Source organism: Homarus americanus, unplaced genomic scaffold (genome assembly GCF_018991925.1).
Source record: "Homarus americanus isolate GMGI-L3 unplaced genomic scaffold, GMGI_Hamer_2.0 scaffold48016, whole genome shotgun sequence".
Taxonomy (NCBI): Eukaryota; Metazoa; Arthropoda; class Malacostraca; order Decapoda; family Nephropidae; genus Homarus; species Homarus americanus.
This window is the reverse complement of record NW_024755055.1, coordinates 2,143,444-2,165,415: the sequence shown is the minus strand read 5'-3', so window position 1 is coordinate 2,165,415 and position 21,972 is coordinate 2,143,444. Positions and strand designations below refer to the sequence as shown.

At 37.1% G+C, this 21,972-nt stretch overlaps 1 protein-coding gene across 1 annotated transcript; it reads right to left on the bottom strand.

Annotated features, from left to right (window-relative positions):
• Positions 1-12,332: 12,332 nt before the first annotated feature.
• On the bottom strand, positions 12,333-21,698 carry LOC121856177 (E3 ubiquitin-protein ligase RNF25-like). Its single transcript, XM_042351509.1, has 8 exons — positions 21,568-21,698; positions 19,283-19,351; positions 17,982-18,116; positions 16,841-16,946; positions 15,203-15,336; positions 14,251-14,371; positions 13,320-13,511; positions 12,333-13,158 (listed from the first exon to the last, which is right to left on the bottom strand). The coding sequence occupies exons 1-8, from the start codon at positions 21,585-21,587 to the stop codon at positions 12,541-12,543; spliced, it is 1,395 nt and encodes a 464-aa protein (XP_042207443.1). The 5' UTR covers positions 21,588-21,698; the 3' UTR covers positions 12,333-12,540.
• Between the last annotated feature and the right edge of the window lie 274 nt (positions 21,699-21,972).

The window sequence follows — 21,972 nt, the reverse complement described above, 5'->3', positions numbered from 1 at the left end:
GGTTCTTACCTGTCATAAAATCTTGTTAGCTGAAAAGGAATTTAATTATTAGAAAATGAGAGAATGCTGCACGTACCTTCAATGTGGCGTGTAATATGTCCCGCGATGAGCTTTGGAATCACTTACCTGCAAAGATAAATTGAAATCTTTAAAAATAATTTGAGGATATGCATTGATTTAGACATTTACTCATTAAAAGTAACTCCCAAGAAAAGGACGATAAAAGAGCTCAGGTGATTCAACACTCAATTTTACCATAAGAAAACTGTCAATATATACGGCACCCTGTATCCAACTTACAACTTCATTCGTTTTCAGTACTTAACCCAGCTAAGTAATTACACGTTCAATCCTAATTTGCATTTATATGTGCTAGTGGTGGGCTGGTTCTTTACCAGAGGTATGAGCGGCCTCTACCTCCCATAATCTCATTCCTAACTTTGTCTATTCCCTCTAATTATTCTTCTGGTGAACAACAATGGAAAGACAAGATAAACGATTTTCGGAAGTTCCCGTTGGATCATCGTCACCAAAAGGTCCATTGCTTCCAGTGCTTGTGGACAGTTTACCACCGAGAGCTAGCAAGTACTGTCCGAGCCAAACAAAGCCTTGGACATTAAACACAAAGGAAAGTTTTAAATATGAACAAACACAAAATAATGAGGTGAGGACATTATATGAGGCTAGTAATTATGCGACTGTTTGTAGGGTAATGAAAAGGATTTCAGTAGGTAATCCTGGGATTAAGTAAAGACGGACAAGTTCAAATAGCATTGGCGGTGAAGCCCTTAGCACCTAGTGCAAGGTTTCTTTTATCAGTGTTCTCAAGCATTCCGATTAGTTGTCGAAAAAAATATTTCAAAACCAGACCAATTTAATGGGTCTAAAACAAATTGCCAGTTCTTAAGTAATTTGTCTAAATCTGGTTAATTCTGTCCACAATATGCTGCCCTACTGCTTATGCAATTTCAAAGTCATAAATGTTCTTAACAGTTTTTACCTTTTTAAATTGTATTTAAAATCTGCTCTTTAAATTTTGTCCACAACGAGCTGTCAAGTAGTCTAATCTCATGTGTACAAACAAGGCAGTCCAATTCCAAAAGATGTTTTGAAAATAATTTTTTTTTTTAAAGAATTTTTCAAGATATGTACTCCCTATTTTTTCTCTACAATAACACCCCATATTTTAGCATGTCTACAAGTGGTCATTAAGTCTCCCTATAAACCAATAATTATCCGAGGAAATTCCCACAAGGCTGCACCAGCATGATTAAAATTTCCTTAAATAAATGAAATTTTCGTGGTGAGTGAATAAGCTAATATATATATATGCTGGAATACGTAAAAAAAAAAAAAAAATTTAAGTCGTTCAGTCACAATTCTAGAACACTCACCTTATCCGGGGTGACGAAGGAGCTGCGTCGAGCCTAATCTTGTCCTGCTGGGCGTCTGGAGTTCACCATGCCTGTAACATTACCACTAATTAATTTACTAAAATTTAACGATTCACTTCGGGGGTAAGAACAAAAATAAATCTACTCTACTTCAAAGGCTCCAAAGGGTCAAATAATAATAATAATCCATTTCTTCGAACGTCCATTATCACCACTGTATTCAGCATGAAAAACTGTTCTATAAAAAGTAGCTTAATAAAATAAACGCCTGTTTACTATCGGGTCGAAACGCAAACATACAATATTAAAAGTACTTAATTAAATACTATCGGGTTATAGATTTACTTTTATCCTCTTCACCACTGCTCGACAGCAGCTATTAAGGCTTCGATACATGGGGTAAGCCGACATTCACCTTTATATTTAAACGTTGAAACTAACGATTTCCCGGTCTAACATCTGTTGACATCGTATTAAAATGACACTGTATTACTCATTCAGTATAATGTTATTGACAATAATTGAAACTACTGTAGCAGCAATGACGTTCTTTACTTCTGTAGCTGCACCTTGCCTGCCCTAACTGCGTCTTCCTCCCGTCCCAAAACTTTTATTATTTATATTATTCTGAAATTCGTACTTAAATAACAAATACCCATCATTAATCTCGCACCGTCTAACAATTCATTAACTACCACTCTAACGAGCTATTATTGGAGGCGGGGGCTGGATACAAATTTAGGATCGTAACTGTATACGTACACGGTTTGGCCAGATGACAGCATGGTGCACACGACAGGAACTGATCGACTTTCCTAGGCTTTCATGTGATTATAACTTGTTGCCCACCTTTGCACACTAAATTGGCCTAATATTAGTAACGAACCTCTGGGTATGTTTAGTTCTATGCATAAAGGGTAACTAATTCACAAATGCGTGAGTACAGGAGTGGCCGCTTCGGAGGGAGGGGGGCGGGGATGTGTTCAGGTGCTGCCCCTGGATCCGCCACTTGACATCGTCTCAACTATCATTGGATGGGGAGGCGGCGGTGTTCGGTCGCCAGCCCTATAGGATACTCTCGGCTACAAGACCTGGTTACAAACTTTGGATCGCGGCTGTACAAGTAACGTCCACCTTGTGATTTATTGTTATACTACTTTCCAGTAAATCCCAAGAATACATCTAAACTCAAGTCATCAGATACAAGTGACTCCCGCCGGTAACACGCCGGTTGAGCAGATTTGGCCAACATTATAGCCTTTTACTATCTACTTTACTATATTTATATACTTGAACATTATCTATCGATCAATATGCTTACCTTTCTCCGCATATCAACTGGTTTAATCACCGGAAATATAAGAAAATACAGTTAAAACGTTTGCGACCATCATCGTCACGTCTTCCTTCTTGACGGTGGATGTCCTCCTTGACGGTGGGACTACCTATACCCAAGACAGGAATGAGTGTAATATAGTCAGTAATAATACTAGCTGGGACCTCAAGGCACAGCCACGCCATTTTATGTAATCCAGAATTAGGATGGCGCTGCAGTCGTAGTTCTGTGACGCCACGTTGTTGTCTGCAGGTTTTCAGAATCTTGGACTACAGCCAAGCATAGCCATTTTATAATCAGTAAAATTATTGATGACACCATTATATTTCAGTTTAACTTTGTTATCATTAATACTAAGAAATTCGTCATTTTATTAAAGAGAAAGGTGGATACATTTTGGATACTTTTTTGAAGATTGTGGTAACGTTTTCATTTTTCCCTCTATAGCCGAGACTTGTGGCCGCACGGTGCACCATGCCGGGGTGATCATCCCTGAGTTATTTGCAAGAGGAGAAAGAATACACATCCACATTTTCATTTTCATCGGTTCCCAAAGGACAGAGATAGGTAACTTAAATATTTAACCTCTTGTGAGTTACAGTAAAAATGTGCAATTATATATTGAAATACATCTCAAATCAGAGGCAGCAGCTTCATCAGTCACTCTGATTCACTTGAAACGAATTTGACGACAGGTGTTGCAGATGGCAAAATGCCATAGACATTCCCAGAATATACGAGAACCGTGAGGAATTGCACAGAAGTTTTGTATGATAATTGTGCAAGTGAAAATATCTTGAGGCAATGGAGTATGCATGTATACATACATGCATACATAAATGAAGATTGATATGCCTAAAATAAATGGAATAAGTAAAAAACATCACTCATGACGTCACAGCAACGTCTATGACGTCACTAATAGCTTTAGGACGCAGCCAATAGATGGCGCTATTATTGAGGTATCTGGCAACTGTCTCGTCCGTATACACAATTCATATATTTAGCTAGAGCTTTCCTAATGGTGTTCAGGAATTACGTAAATCTGCTTTGTTTGAGTTCAGATATATGTTTTATGTGCAATACATTTTAAGGAAAAATAAATAATTCGTCAGACTGCTTGCACTTGCAGTATAGGATAAGAATTTTTCTGTTTTGTGAAGTACTATGAATAATATATTTTTTTTTAAATACTGTGACATACAAAAAAGATTGTTGTACAGTATGTGTTTTGTATACTATACATGGTACTTATGTTACATATACATTTATTTTACTTTTGAAATAAGTAGGGAAAATATTCGCAAAGTTGATTGACTTCACCGTATTATACAATACTGTGACACTAGTCACCAGTATGTAATTTAACAATGAAGTTTCAGTGGCAAGGGCCCCCACAAGTTACTTTGCCCCAGGGCCCCCACAGCTCATAATTGGGCCCTGGATGTGAGTATACTTTGTTTTTTTGGTGTCATTATTATCCACTATGTCAAGGGCTTCTTGTAAATCGAATATTACCATAATTGTGTGATTTCCATTACCTATACGAGTCTGGTATGATCAGTTAAATGAGGGCATCTAAAACCCGACTGGTAATTGTACATAATATAATTGTCATGAAGATATCAGTGTTTCAATATACAGCACAATACACAAGATTTTAGATATAATACACAGGACACAGTACTAATCTGACATATAATTACCTTCATCAGACCTATTGCTCTTGTAGATGGGCATTACTCTGGTAAACTTAAATTCATCTGACCCAGTACGAGTACTAATGGAAAAGTTGATTGTGTGTTATTTGTGGTTTTAATTCAGTGACACCATCCCTAAAAACCTGGCTAGGATGTAAGCATTACCTGTGCTCTTTATAGGGTCAAAGTTAATTAGTTCTTTGCTTCAGGTCATTTCATTTTTGTATGCAGAATCACCTTCTTGATTCCAACTAATTTTCCACGTGTCATTTAAAAGACTACTGTACTTGATGCCTAAAAGAATGTTTTTTCAGCTGTAGCAGTTTGATGAGGCACCCAGTTGTAGTCTTGAACTTAATATGAAATAATGTCAGAGACCCATTTTAAAGTTTGTCTGCCTCATGCATTTTTAAGAGCCTGGTATAATTACACAAAACAAATTCTAAACAACTACTGTATATCCATAACCTTTACATAATGTATTTAATTCATTTTTCCTTGCCTAGTTAAATTTTCAAACATGTAAAAGTAAGGATGATGTAAAATACTTATATGAAAGTCTTTATCAGACATTTTATTGGTGGCCTGTACTTCATATGAGGTTGGGAGGAAACAGTTCTTCAATACATCTTCACTGGTTATGTTGACTATGAATACATACACAGCATTGAAAACCAATGCCATTCATGAAGTAAGTATTTAATGGATCGATTATAAATACCATAGTATAAGTACTACAAAAATAAGAAAAGATTTAGAAATAATACACAGAAGCTCAGTTTGAATGGATGAGGGATGAAGAATGGAGGAAAATTTGGGTCGCAAAAAGTAAAGAGGATGAGTGAGGTATAGAAATGGGAAAAGAATAAATATTTACAGTAACATGCAGGTGCAATGACAATGTGTGTAATAGCTTATAAGAAAACATTGGTAACTTGTGCACTAAGAGTAACAAAACATATTCATAGTTCCTGTAATATATTGCACAGTTACAACAGTTAAAGGGGAACTATATGTATGTGTATTTTGCAAGTACAACATTACTCTTACAATATATAAATAAATATTGATGTGCAACAATTTACCTTAATCCTAACAGCACGAGGCTTTCACCTTACAACCAACTTGATGTAAATTACTACTATCGAGTTTTAGGTAGTAATTGTACAGGTATTTACTTTGGGTGGTTACCAGAGAAAGACTTTCCTGTGTTCCTATAGCTTCATATAGTAAATATATTCATTGTTTTGACACCTCAGCTATACAAAGACATTTCTTATGCCCTAACACTAATTTCTTCCAAAGCAATTTTTTCCCCTAATTTTGAAGGTCATTTTCCACTGGAGCAGCCTGGCCAGAGTCAAGAGCACACTATCTCCCTTCACTTTGTGTCATTCGTTGTCTCAAATCTTCCATACTTCAAAAAAAATTACCACTTCTTGCTACACTGACATCCACTGTACACTAATCATTATTGCATCTAAGAAACTGCTGTTGTTAGTCAATATATATCCCAACAGTTCTTTTGAGAAGATATTACATAAACTAGATGACTCCCCCATTTCATATAAAACAAGATATTCTGCCTGGAGTCTTTTAACAATGGTTCAGTAACATTGAGCAAAAAGAAGCAGTTTGTTTCATGGATTTCTTTAAAGATACAAAAACGTTTAAAATACAGTATTATTATCAGTATCTCAAGTCATGGAAGCCACATATCCACAACATTGCTAAAGCTGCCTCCCGAAAGCTGGTAATGCTGTACAGATGCCTTAGCTACTTCACTGCTAAGCAGTTGCTTCAAGTTTATAAGGGATTCATTCGTCCTAACTTGGAATACTGCTCTCTTATCTGGGGTGGCTCTTTTTCTGTCCAACTGTTAGATAGGGTGGAATCAAAGGTATTTCGTCTTATTAACTCTCTTCCTTTAGTTGATAATCTCTCTTTCCTTTCTCTTTGCCACAATGTTGCTTCACTCTCTCTCTTTTACAGGTACTGTAACGGGCAATGTTCGGTGGATTTGGCATCCTGTGTACCGCCGGCAAGGGCGTGGGGTCGTAACACTTGTCTTGCCTGATGCCCACCATTTCTCTGTGGCTTTCAGTCACACTAGAATAACCCCTTATAGTACATCCTTCTTCCCTCACACAGCCAAAGTGTGGAATGCTCTACCTTCTTCTGTTTCCATAATCTTACAATCTGTCTCATTTCAAAAAGCTGGTTTTCCAGCATCTTCATGGTGTACTGTAGATTAATAATCTTTTTCTCTTCTAAATTTAATTTCTTTTTACTCTTATTTTTTCGCCCTTCCAGGCCCCGTTGTGGGTCAATGACTTGTGCCCGGGTGGGCTATTCCCCATCAAAAAAAAAAAAAAAAAAGGTAGTCACAGTACATAGGCAACTCTTAGTTCTAATCACCATTGTACAAATCTACCTTCAGTGTTGGGTGAGCCAAATGTGTTGATGCACATGTAGCCATGCACTGATCTGACTGATGGTATAATTACCATCAACAAACTGATCAGGCTATATTATATGCTCCACTGGCCTTGATCTAACTTTAAAGGTATTATCTGTAACCTTAATGTGTTATTAGCCTCTGTTAAGTTTAAGGCTGATACATTTATGCAATAAACATGAAAATATCAATTCCAACTTTGGCAATTTTGTGTTTTCTTAAAAAGTAGTGCTTCTCTCCCCTCTCTCTGACAAAATAGTATTTAAGAACATTTAATGACAACCAGACATTTTATGATCCATTAACTGGAAATCAGTAAATATGAGTGTAGGGATTAATTTCCTGCCTTACTTCTCTTGTGAGCACACTTTGCTTCTGGCTAAAGAAACAAGATTGTAATGAATATTAATACAGTATATAAATATACCTAAAGAAAAACTTACAACAAATAACAAAAAGGTAAAAAATTACACTAAAATGAGCTCACGTAGTGCCTCCCTCCAGGAATATATGACACGGGAAATGAGGAGAGTTTGCTGTTCTAGGGTAGAGTACCACTCATGTGGCAGTGACAAATATTTAGAAAGAAGAGCAAATCCTTTGTAATTTATAACAGAAACTTAGAGATCCAAAATAATTATTTGGTGACTTCAATTATATCACAGAATAAAAAATAATTCATTACACATGAACTACAGTACTGTTATAATATACCTACTTAATTTTGTGCTGTCTGTAAGAATATCAAATGGTGGTGTGAGACACTTCCATAAATATAAATATGCAGACTTCCCTTTTTTGGAATGTTTTACACATCTTCAACAAAAAACTTGAATAGAGTACAGTACATGCATCATACATGCTGTTTCTCGCAACACAGGAAGATGGCAGATACAGAATATCCTCCCAGTACATTTGGCACATAGTTGATCCCTTTTAAATATGCTCCCTAGACTGCATTTAAGTGTGGTACTGGACCAACTTACACTGGATACTTTGAAAATGAACCTTCTGTCTCAAAAAACACAGCTATGCTAAAGGCTGTCCTGGTATAGTCTACATAAGCAGTATGCCAAATATAAATCCCAAATTGTAACTTTTCCCATTCTTAAATTAAGTTGTGAACATACATGGGCAGTATAGAGATACAGTACTGTACAGTATTTAAATAGATACAGTAGTAATATAAAGATGATCTGACTGCCCTACTCATGGAACTGTATCAGCATGAGTAATTGCTTGTCTTCACATTTTGTTTGATAGTACAGTAAGTACAGTAATGTACTATATTCCTGTAGGATAATACTGTGTATGGTCTTTGATACATGATTTCATTTGGATATTTGTTAATCATTTTATTGTGTTATGACAGTAGTGGGGCGTTGGCAATACTAAGACAGTAGTACAGTACCAGCCAACACCAGATGTAAATCAAACACTGTCTCCTTTAGGAAGGTTTGAACCTGGGACCACTAGACTACCAGTCCAGTACAATAGCGACTGTACCTATTCTACCAACTGTACTCTTATAACTCAATATCCCTAAATTTCACTCTTCTTAATATTTCAGTCTTTTCTCCTAATCAAACTTAGTCATATTCCACCTTCACAATTTCATCAACAAAAATAATACCTGTATACAGTACTTTCGTTTTAATCCAGAACTTTATTCCTCCTGTCACTAACAAGAGTAAAGAGAAGGAAAGCAACAAGTCATTTTCTCTCCAAAAAATGTGTTGTTCACTTCTTATGGAAACAATCTATTACCTATATTGAATATTCTCTATAAGTCATAAATCAAATTTAAGCACTGTCCTGTTGCCTTTACCTATTAAAAGCACTGAGCCAAAATGTTGGAATGTCTCAATCAATAAATGGCAAGAAAGAAAATACCAATGCCTATATTGGCCCACAGCTTCCATCTTTAAATCTAGAACACCATTCCTTGATGACACTCAAATTCTACCATTCCCAGTCATGGACCATGTATTGCTTCAACCATTCTAGGACTGCTGAACATAACAACATACTTGTGCTTACCATACATACTGTATGTATACTGTACGTATATATTTCTCATCAAGTAACATTCACTTGATGCAACTCAGCTGTCCCAACCAGTTATTGTGTGTGCCTACTTTTGCTTCATACAGTTCAGCATCCTCTGTTAAAGTTGCTGCCAGGTGAATTAAAATATATATTCTTCAAAATGAACAGTAGATACAGTGACAAATTAAAACAGAATGAATTTTTGTTGAACAGGTAATTGCACAGCTGAGAAAATAATCTGAAATCAAGCAAAAGCTGTAACTTTACAGCTAGCCAAGCATAATTAGATTCTAATCATACTGACAGAAAGTCAGATCCGTTCCTTCCTGCAGTACATTAAATTTGCTTCAAAATATATTAATATACAAAGTAAAGTTGAAAATTACAATTGAATGAAACTAAATATAAATCATCACAACATTAAAATATGGTATAAATATAAACTGTTGTGCCTGTACTTTAATTTGCATTTAAATCCAATGCCCAACCATGAATAAATCACTGTACAGTACCCGTATAGTTGTTTCTGAATATAGTACAGTATTCTCTTTTTAAGCACTTCATCTGGACATTTCCTCAACTAGCTAATTGACTGAATATTCCATTAGGATTCTATAAGAGCCACCTTCATGAATGCACAAAAATACATTTATAAAAATATACTGTACATACATGGCAGGATGACATTTATATCCTTTATTCATCTATCTCCTCCATATAGTGCAGTACATAATATCTACAGTTTTCAGTTATAAAGTTTTATAATATTTTGACACAAACAAGCATGTACCTGGGCCACACAAAGCAGCAAAAATTATGTGAAAACACATAAAAACTCAATTACATTACACATCCAATATACAGTGAACCCTCACTTTACGCAGTTAATTCAACCCACAGGGTACCGCGGAAAGTGAGAAACACGTAAAGTGAACAACATAACATATGGGATTAATTGAAATAGAGACCGGGCCGACCCCCAAACTCCACTTTTTCAGACACAATACCTACGTTGTAGTAAAAATAACTTCATAATTTTATGATGGTATGCACACACAATTAATAATTAAGAGAAATATCAATAATATTAGGTTTTTTAACACTTACATTAGTAGAAAAGATGGCTGGGCACACGGGGATGGGGGGTTGGTTCCGAGGCAGAGGGCAGATTATTGGCCCTCACCTGTATCACTTGTATCAATTGTATCACTATCCACCACAGAGGCTTGCAGGGCCTCTTTGTCAAACCCCTCAAAGTCCATATAAGTCCATATCCTCACTATAATTATCACTATCACTGACTTGGGCCGGCTGTGGTGGGTGGCGGGTGAAGAACTCGGTAATGTTTTGATGACTGGGCGACCTTGTGCGCACCCTGCTCGCGCCGCTTACACAACATGGCGGATGGCGGGAGGTTTGGATCAAAAAATGGTGCGGCTCGCCAGCCGCTCTCCGCGTAAAGGGGTACACGCACCGCGGAATGTGAGCTTTCCGGTTTCGGCAGGGTACCGCGTAAACGTGGAAACGTGGGACCGCGTAAAGCGAGGGTTGACTGTACTGTATAGTATATATCATTCTAACATTACTTTACCAAACCCAGATGTTGGTGACTTTTTTCTTTTATTTATCGATTCATTGCATTAATAAAATAACGAAACAGGTATAGTGTGTTATCCCACATCTTTGGCAGGATGTTAGTGCACCAATGTTTTGTTCCAACATATATGTAAGATATACAGGTAGTGCGGGAGGTTGGGTTTACCACATGTGGTTGGATGTGTTTAAAAGACCCTTCGCCTCATCAATCAATCAATCAAAAGAAAAATCCTCGTATCCGAGGGTTGGCGGCCGCAGCCCTTCACTTCAAATGTTTTCGGCCTGTTTTTACCAATCCTCTGAGATTTTGTCTCTCTCTGGGGATCCAGTTTTTAATTTCACTCATCCATCCTGTTTTTCCTTGACCCATTCTCGTTTTGATTTCTTTTGCACATCTACCATCACAGCTAATGTGAATTCCCATATACACAAAATTTTCTACTTGTTAAGTTCCCCGTTGCCTACCATAATTTTTATTTTATGATTATTCACTACAAATTGAGGATATTTTTATCCCTTAACTCATGGTAAATATTGTTTTCTCCAACCATCCCTTCTTTTCTACTACCGTAATATACTGTTGCTGCCACCGCACGTTTTAAGCAAATTTATTTAAAGATTTTTGGAATAATATCCAGTACTGTAATTGTTCCATCTTTACCCTATTTTAATTTACATGGGCACGAATTTGGATTACCGCAGTTAATCACAAGACTGAATTCATCGACAAAGCGGGCTGGCAATGCTGTTAGGTGGCATTGCTGGCATGGTACGATTACTGTGTAGATGGGCAGCTTCCTGACTCACTCAGTCTCTGTTCCCACATAGCTGTCTTAAATGGCATGGTAATATTGTATCATGACTGGAAAACATCTTTTGAGTGCCATGTGTGCCAGTGTGCCCATAAACCAGCAAAAGTTTGCTGTCCTTTTGGGGGCATTGATCTAGCTGTCTGGAATGTGATGGTCACCCACTAAGTGGTATGCCTCCCTGTCACCTGGTCATTTACTCCTGTTGTCTAATGCCAAGCATGACAATAGAAATGCTGGCAATGTGATCTGGAAGGCTTTGTGGATACCACTTCCTCCCAGGTGAACTGGGGCAGTAAGGTAGAGTCTTGTGTTTTCACATATTTTTGTGTACAGGATACTTGTGTGTTTTCACATTAATGTGAGACTGCATATAATTTAATATTCTTAAGTCAGATGTGTACCATTACCCTCTCAGAATACTGTGCAGGCACTCACACACTCCAAAATATTGACTATTTACACCAATTTTAACTACTAAATTAAAAGAAATTCATTCCTTCAAGTAATCCTCATCCCTTACAAAAGAATTCAGAAGATCATGTACAAATAAACTAACGCTTGATCATCTGATAAATAACCTACTATATAAAGTAATTATTTTGTGCATATAAAAAATAAAATTTTTCAATAAACCAAATACAAACTGATACTTACAATATAAAGTGAAACAAAGCTGCTTATTTTGTGTGCTTGAGCCTCCAAATGGTTGAGAGGAAACTGTTGTAGGTAGTGTTACATTATGCAAGACTCTGATGACATGACCGCCTTTGGTCTTCATGTTATACTGCTCCCCCAACATATGGGAAGTGTGCTCAATGTTTTTTTCCTGTCAAAGTTGTAAATATAGCAGTAGTAAGGAAATCTTGACTTTTCTTATTCTAAAATCGGATGAGTATCTTATGTCAAATGACAAGATATTGCTACTCTTATATCTTAAATACAAATTTTTGAAAAGTAAGGAGGAAATACGGAGTAATGACATATACGCACATTTAACACATTTTACTACTGATCTAGAATGAACAAGCATAAAGTTGTCATCAAAACTATTTCTATAACATTTAATTTTTTTTGAAGTTAAATAAGCTGAATACTTCAAGGTTAAAGAAGTCACAATCATAATACTTGGTAAATAGACAAGAAGACAGAGAGTAAAGAAGAGACAGGGTGGACATAACCCTGCAAGCCACAATCGTCAACTCCAGTCTTGAGCGGAATGACGGAAAGATGATGGGGCAAACCCTGGTGGTGGTGGTCCACGGCCCCTACCCCTCCCGGGACCGTATCTCTGTCGATTTCCAGAACCTTTGGGGCCCTTTCTGCATACTCCTCCCGCACCATTGCCGACTTCGTTACCTCTGGCTCGGTTATCTCCGGAGGTATAAATGCTGCCATTTTCGTGGGAGTTGCCCTCACGTTTGCCATGACCTTTGGTGCCATACCCATTGTCTATTACACACGTGGTCTTATAGTCTGCAGAACTGTATTCCTGAGGTTCTGAGATGATCCTAGAAGAATTGTGATAAACAAAACGACTATTTCCCCCTCTACCACGACTACCACTCACACCCCTCCCACCACGATTCCCAGACCAGTACCTGCCATCTCCTCCCTGATCCATATTCCTCCAATGCTGACGACCATATCCACCCTGGGATTTTTGCCCCTGGGATCTGTGGTGTGAGGAACGACCACCTCTCCTACTGGGAGGTGGAATAGTTGGTTCCTCTTGTCGTGGTTCAACAGGAGAATCGGGAATATTAATTCTAGCAACGTCTTCGACTCCCTCTTCTAGTCCTTCACAAGAATCTGCCTGTAACAACAATATCATTATATTTAAATAAAATGATCATTATCAGATGCAGTTCAGATATTCATGATTTGAAGCAGCTTATCTTTAGTCTGTTCAACTAGCAAAGTTCCTCTCAAGTTACTGTTTGGAATTGAATTCATACAGACAGATAGACTACTTACTCTGTTTGAAGAAAGCAAGAACTTATTCTTTTCTTCCTCCAAATCAATTATTCCTCCCTTTTCTTTCTGTTGCAAATAAAGGTCAGCCATTCGCTGCTGAAGAGCAAGTAACTCGGGACTGTCTGCTCTGAAGTCTTCAACACCTTCCTCTTCCTCAGGTGGGGGAGCTAACAGCAGGTCAGTACTGTTAAGCTGTAAGAAATATAATCACGTCAATTAACGGTTATCAATCTCAGGCGATATGTGTAACCAACTCCTATTAATAATTATGACAGTTATAATAATGTCTGTCTACTTCAGACATAATCTATGGCCGAGTACAAAGAGAATGAATAAACTCACACCACAAGGTCTATCATTTTTATGCTTAAAAGCCTTCATCAAGACTTACAAGATCCAGATCACCTGTTGTTACAACTGATGGCCCAAGAGTAAACCACAAGAGTGTTATGACCTGACTCCCCAACACCCATGTCACAGTAATCTAAATATATTTTTTTAATTATAACTTTGGCTAACTAATTATTTAGCCAAAATAACATATATAGTAACATTCACTCTCAATGTTGACATGATAAAAAGACAGATTTAATCCTACACATGTACTGTACTCTTTTTAATCCTTTTCCTGGTTTAATTTAGGATGACTGGAATGGAGACCAGATTGAGACACAGACTTACCCTACACTTAGTGTCATTCATCCAAAACAAAGCCTCAAATATCTATTGGGTCACTTCCCACAACCCAGCATCAACCATCACCAGCTCCTCCTGACCAGTGTGTGGAGGATTATGTACCCTCCTTATACACATGCCCTTGTGCCCTCACCAATAAAATTACATTACCTGTAATAAATACAACTCTCACAATACAGTACTGAATTTCAATAAACATATACAATAATTCCCAGATACAGTGCATGTGTTGTACCTCAGTCTGGATGGGGTCCCGGCAGACAGGACACATCAGTTGTTTCTTTTCTCTGGCCATCCATGCTGGCTGTGGTTCTTCCTCCTCTGCTGCAGCCTCTTCTTCACAGTTTGTTTTATACCTGTCAACAGCACATAACAGAGAGGGTGAGTTTAAAATATTGCCAAGTACAGATGGAAAATTCATAGAACTGCTTGCAATAAAACCGATCTAGTTTGGAGATTAACTGTATATAAACAAATGTTGCTTATTCATCTCCCAGTGTACTTAAATGTGTCTGACTTCATTACCCTGACTACTCTTATCCTTACCATACAGTGTTATCTAGTTTATGCACAGATTAATAGTTTACAATCTTTTTCCACACCTTTTTCATCTTACAGTTGTATAATTGAGACATTCACTCAATTCCACAGACATATTACAGTACTGTACCTTATTTTTATGCTCACCCATATGCATTATACATATAAATACTTTTCTTTCGGTGTATGTGGTAGTGTAGGGGGGGTGTGAATGCAGCATATAACTTTTCAGCAGGCATAATGAACTGCTGAGGATTGTTAAAATTAATAAGTTTAATGAATTACTTTGTATTATGGAAGTTAAGGGAATGAGGGAGGGAGTGAGTGTGTGTGTGTGTGTGTGTGTGTGTGTGTGTGTGTGTGTGTGTGTGTGTGTGTGTGTGTGTGTGTGTGTGTGTCTCTATTTGATGTAGCTGGTCTTACTGATGCTCTCTCTCTCTCTCTCTCTCTCTAATTTTCCTACACTTATCTCCACACTAGTTCCTCCCTATCTTGAGGTTACTTGATCACCCTCCTAAAGTGTGATCCCGTCCTACCACAGTGGATTTACCCAACCCATTAATGGCCCTTTGCACCTCCTCACTCCACAATGGTGTTATTAGTCATCTCTCTCAGTTAACTGTTATACACAATCCAGGCACACATACCTGCCAAGACAATATGAATGGAAATAGTGGAAGCATGGAGTCTTGGTAAAAACATCACTGTCAGTGAAGTGGTGGAGGCAGATGGCACAGGGGCAGCTGGGAGTGTTGTTAGCAGTTAAATTCTCGCGGACAACCTTGGTTGGAGACGCCACAAATATTTTTTTTTTTACAGAAAATTGAAATACACAACTTGTTTCATGCTGATAGAATTCTAAATAGTCTACCATATAATACTGTATAAAGATAAAGAAAATATTAAAGAGCTAAACACTTAAATTTCCAGTCCTATGAGAAATCATGAACTACAGGATATTCTGTACATTACTGTACACACAAACAAATACTGTATTACAAACACATTTTCTTTATTTGAACGAGAAAATAAAATCATAACACAAAAACTGAAATTTCAATATTTTTATCACCTTAAAATGGTCTAACACCCAAGGAAGGATTACGAATGACTTGGGCCCTGCCCTGACCATGGCCCCTTCCCCATTCATCTTGTTGTAATGCCTTATTGCAGTTGTATACTTTAAATATGGGCAAAAACAGGCCTTGTTTAACCATCTACTGTTTTTTATATCTAGGTGAAAAAGTGATCACCAGTTCAGATCTATCTTCTGGTCTGTTTTCTTGACTTCACTGTTTATATCCTGTCAACCAAGACACCCAAGCACTTGTCTTCTGTTCTCTTAACTCAGCTCAGTTAGCTCATTTTCCTATAATAATTCATGTAACCATTTTTGGCAGTCGTGTCGCGGTTTTGTCTGAAGATTAAATATAACTCGTGAAACATTATGAGAGCCCCCTACCACAAGGCAGAGTGAACCAAAAGTTTAGCCCTTCAGCATATGTTTTCGCCACATTTCACTACACGACTTTTGTCTTTCATTGTACATATGGTCTTGGTCAAACTGAATATGATGGATCAACTTTGAATCATCAACAAAATGAAACACTGTACATTGAAAGACACACAGGCAAGTAAATTAATGATGTACAGAAAAACATCAATAAAATCAGGCCTAGGACACTCCCTCATGGGAAACCACTTTGTCTTGCTGCCCAGTTGAATCCAAATCCATTTACTGTACTGTATACTGTATAGTATTAACTCTGTGTCTTCTATCAAACAAGAAAGATAAGTCCCTCAGGTTGATTATTTCAGTGATAACATACCTAATGAGCTTACTAAACATGACCACCTAAGCAGAACCAATCTAATGTAACTACTGTATCTAATAAAAATACAGCATAGGCAGTCTCCGAGTTACAAACACCCATACTTACAAATGGGACCCCAAAAATATTCACCACAAAAGTTGTTCCATCCTATGAGCATTAGCAGGTATACTTATGAATGGTTAAGGTAATTAGAATTGTATGTTTTTTACAGAACATTATGATATCTAAAATCACTTTATGTACAATATTTAAAGGACATTATTGTTGTTTTGTACGGGCAGGGTTATGCTTTAACCTAACCTAAGGAAATAACACCGCTCTGACCTACGAACATGGACCAGAAACGTAACCCATTCATAACTCAGGGACTGCCTGTATACTAATTAGTTTTAACATTAGCATCTTCTAAATCAACAAGTTTGAAAGTTCCTGAAATTATTTAGAACTTACCTCAATGAGTTCATATATTACCGGACAGCCTAAATACTCTTCACACCTCTGTCTGCTTTCTTGTTTTATCTTTTCCAAAACATAATCATCTACACCTCGTGGATTCCTGAAAAAACAATCTTTTAAATACCCATGAAACATAAGCTTGCACAAACTACCAATGGCCGCTCAGTCAGAGAGGAGTAAAAAAAAAAAAATAGGAGGAACCCTTAAAGATTTTACCTTTGGAATTTACAGTGGAGTCTCTCGATAATTTGCTGGTTAGGCACAAGAAGACATCGTGAATTATAAAATCACACATTATAGTTTAACTAATTTAAATGGAAATAATTAGTTTGGTTCCAGCGGCCAAGAAACATCCACAAAACATCATACACAAAAAGTAGTTCTATATTACATTAACATCTCCTTCCCTTCTCATAAATTTGTGTGGGTTACACCAACATGGAGACAAGCAGGCATCGGACTGGCTGTAACCGCACTATGTTGACAAAGAACCAGGAATTTAATACCACATATAAATAATCTTGGGTTGAGTGTGGGATTTTTTAAAGTTATTACTTTACGATAATGTTTTATTAACCCAGGACTAAATAAATCTAAACAATATGTGAAATATGGTCAAATTGCATAATGATGTATTAATGAGGTCGGAGGGGTGCTGAGTGCGAAGTAACAGGCATTCAAAAGGTAAAAACTGACTAAGTACTGTACTGTACTTGTGAAAAACAGAAGACCCTTCTGTAAAGGATTCTGAAGTTGAAAACAAGAGACTGTAACACCATTCTCTGACTTTCTTGAGAGTAATAAGGATCTAAACCTGAGGCTTTTTGACTTGTTACAGCTTGTTTCAACAAACAACTGATTTCCTGAGTATTAGCAGACAATACTTATAATAAATAATTCTACATGAGTAAGAACCATTGTGGTCAATTATATTGCTGGAATACAACATAACTAATAAAGCAGTATGGAAGAATGAATGAGGGAAAGTCTGTTTTGCTCCAGCCACCGCCAACACAGCAGAAAAGAATGTCTAAAAGTGCAGAGAAAAATAAGTGTATATTCCCTGTCAACTGCATTGAGAAGGGGTTTAAGCTAATGTAGACTCATTCTGTACAATAGGAGAAATTCTTCTGACCTAAGTAATATCGAAGGAGTGGTGTCTGGGTACTCCGGGGGCAGTAACAACACTAAGGTCACTCTCACATGCTGCTCCTCAATGTTTTGGGCCGTGGCTGGCACTACCACCACCTCTACCCCATTTGGCACACCTCTGCAAAGTTAACTTAGAGTGAAATAACTAAATAACATACAGTACTTTACAGTATATACTTATTTTATGATAATGATTATGACAATAAAGTCAGATCCTTATGGTCCTGTAATTTCCTGAGACCATTGCCATAATAAAGAAGAAAACAAGTACAGTACCTGCATTACAAATCCCTCATTCCTACACAAGTATATTTCAGGTCCAGTATCACAAAAAATATCTGCCAGGATGGGTCCGACGACTTCAGAAATGCTACATGTATCTGGTGGTGTTCCGGGAGGGTTGGTATGTGTGGCTCTGGCCTACTGATCCTTCTACATTTGGTAACCCAACACCATATTAATTATACTGAAATAAATACACATTTAGTACTTTTGTTAAACTACATACCAAAATAAATGCATGTCTCAGTATCTATCCTCCGTGGTTTCCTAATATATCACAGTGTGTGGACACATACTTTTTTGAAATAGTGTACCTATTGCCTTTGTCCTGGTATACTGTACAGTACTCTACAGTATATCAGAAAAATTCATCATCACAGTTTTCTGATATGACTCTCCAAAATATTAAAAAATTGAATCACTCCACTAGTCCTTTACATGCACACTGGGGTGCAAATGGCCTTCATCCTTGAAAATGTCCAAAAACTCATCAACCAGTTGTAATCTAAAAGTACTGTACAGTATCAATTTTAACCATCTCTATGACAACTCCTTAAGAAGACTAAATTTCTTGAGCAGTTGAAAAGGCCAAAATAATACCTGTGATAATAATGAGTATAAATGCTTAGTAAGATGCCAAAGCCCAATAAATTGTGAGTAAACAACACACAATATCTTGAAAGCCAAGATGGAAATAGAACAATTCACCTACATGATGGCCTGGCATCTACTGTACAGTCTGTATGTCATCATCACCCCTCCACTTTTTATGTGGTGAATCAAATGGTAGAAAGGAAGAGGTGCCAGACAAGTACAGTATAGAGAACAGCAATAAAGTGCTATGACAGCAAGTAGAAATACTGTGTGTACACATACTGGCAGTAGGAATCATCAACAATCTATTCACCTGTTCATAATAACTTATATCATCCAGCTCAAAGGGCAACTGGTGACTTTTCTCAACTGTTACATAAACAATGAGAAGCAATATTTTTTACTTACCCATCTCCATATAAGACTTTCACCTCGTCCAACATGATTGCTTGCAATGCTTCAATTTCTTCCAAGATTCTGAAATAAAGAAAAAAAATTTGCATATCATTCACTGTCTTGATAATTTAAGCATTTCAAATGAACTAATTCAGAATCTGATGATAAAGATAAAGATAAACTAGGATGGAACAATGCCCCAATTACCAACATTTAAGGCTATCAGTTCCTCTGTAAGACTAGCACCGTAGTTCAGTATTGTACAGCCAATCCTGTATAAATTAACTAAGTATCAATTAACATTGTCATGTCAGGGACAGTTTCACTTTGATTTCATCACCATAAGGAATAGTTTTTCAATCTGCCCAATGCTTGTCCAGTTGTCTCATTAAACTTTTACTGTACAGTACTGTACTTTTATCCTCTTCACCACTGATAGGCTCGTTAGCCGCTCGAGTGGTCGGTCACTTCTCTGTTACACACTCTTGGCAAATACTGGGCATGCACCGGCTCCTGAATGTACCTGCACCTGCCTCAGTGTTGGTCAAGTCTGGTCTTGAAAGAGCTCACACTCAGTGTCATTACAACACACTCTGGCAGATTGTTCCAAGAGTTCACAATTCTCACTCCGAAAAAGTTTATAGATGAATTTTGTAAGCATCACCATCACTTGGTCTTTACTTGGAAGACATTAAGGTAAAATATCTGAGTTTAAAAGAAATTCTCAAAGTCTCAGTCTTGGCAAATGATACACTGTGATAGGTTAGGTGGATGGAAAGTAGCGAGATTAAAGCGGTCAAAATCCTGAAACCAATCTTGAATCTTGGCATGCACTTTAAATCTGACACTGTGCAGATTCTTGTGTTTAGGTTATTTGACCTTTGACTACAAACTCTGAATAGAACGGTGTCTTAAGCTAGAGTTTACTGATGATTACATTTATCTCGCAGTTAGCAAATACCCAAGTATCAAACCAGGTAATTATCAATATGACCCATGCCAATTCATCCTTTAAAGTTCAACTCGTGTAAAGAAAAATCTCAGTCGTTGTGCGAGAAAAGCAAAAAAATTGATGACTGATTGGTGTATTAACAACTGAATGTCTCCCTGGAGGTTTCACGAGGACCATCCCATAAAGATCCGGTGTTTGTACGGGAAGAGACGGCAGAAACTTAGAAAGTCTCTGATGTTCGGGAAATCACACGGCACAACATCCATCTCACATCAGACCCAAGTGGCTACTGAACCCAACTACACTGGACAATAAAGGTTGTAACAAAGCATATAATAACGAACAGACATACAGTATAACCCTAAATGCTAGTACGCCGGTAAAATTGGTCATCCCCGTATTTAGATACCCAGACTAACCTAAACCAACCAACCTAACCTAATGTAACCTAACCAAACTTAACCTAAAAATAATACCAATAAGCTAATAAATGGTGAAATAATGATCAAATAAAATAAACAACACAATTAGCAATATGAAGGACTAGGCTTGGATGACACTGACACACTCCACTGATGGCTTAGTCCCAGTAGTGCCGAAACAAACCCAGCCAAGGATCTCACGGCACCAATTGTAAGGTTCCACGACACAAACACTGACAGTTAAGGGTAATCAAAATTATTGGCAATACTTGATGGCCGCAACTACAAAAACAGAGTCCAAACAGAGTCCAGGGGGCTTCAAATTAGAGAGGTTAGGTTAGGTTTTAAAAGGTTAGGTTAGGTTTTAAAAGGTTAGGTTAGGTTACTGAAGGTTTGGTTAGGTGAGGACAGTGTTCAAAATATTAAAATCCGCTGAAAAATAACTGAAAAATACTAAAACCATAAAGTGAAAAATTCCCAAATTTCACCTTTATTTTTTATAAGGTGAAGTGGAATTCTAAGAGATAAACTAATGCCGTCATCTTGATAAATACTTTGATGTCCTTAATACATTCAAACTATTTCTACTTTTATAAAATGATACTACACTGTCTGATCTCTCTCTCAAATTGTATTACATGCGAAATATGAGGATATATTTATACTCAAGTATATACAAACATTGACAGCAATACATATATATATAGTCTGAGTCATACTAGAGACATATTTAATCAGATGGTTTAAATAAGTAATAACCTCTTCCTGAGAGACATATAGCTCCTGATAAACAGATATTACCCAGTCTTCTATATACGCCTATCTCTTTCCAACACACATACACTCACCTAACCATAAATAACTACTATGTACGTTTAGCACTAAGGTAAGATGAACAAGGTACTGGTAAGAGGATAACATACGCTTCATTATTAGTCGCCATGGAGATGTTTTATGTTGTGAGAGAGATGGTAATAATGGCAGGCTCAGCTGGTCCTTCTCTGTGCAGACGGTGTAGCTGTGCGCGCATCCGACTCCTCTCACTCAATCTAATATATCGCCAAAATGAGCCAATGAAATCAAAGCATTTTTTGAAACTAGCTTCCCATTGGTTGATTTAACGTACATAGCTGTCATTTTAGTAATTTCGTTTGTAGTATATAAAATAAATAAATCTAGTATATTAAAGTTGCCTTCCTGTATAATGTCATTGATTTATAAACTCGTTAATTTCGGGTTATATTTAATACGAAATCTGCGAAGAAATTTCACTATTATAACACAATTAATAAGCTATGTAACTAATGGGGATACTATACAGTACTCTC

What these genes read in the sequence shown, in the direction of transcription:
- LOC121856177 (XM_042351509.1), bottom strand. Translation starts at nt 21,587, where the DNA reads ATGGCGACTAATAATGAAGC. An exon ending in TAATATATGAACTCATTGAG is followed by an intron (nt 15,337 to 16,840) that starts GTAAGTTCTAAA and finishes TCTCCAACCAAG; the next exon opens with GTTGTCCGCGAGAATTTAAC. An exon ending in CATTCATATTGTCTTGGCAG is followed by an intron (nt 14,372 to 15,202) that starts GTATGTGTGCCT and finishes TGCTGTTGACAG; the next exon opens with GTATAAAACAAACTGTGAAG.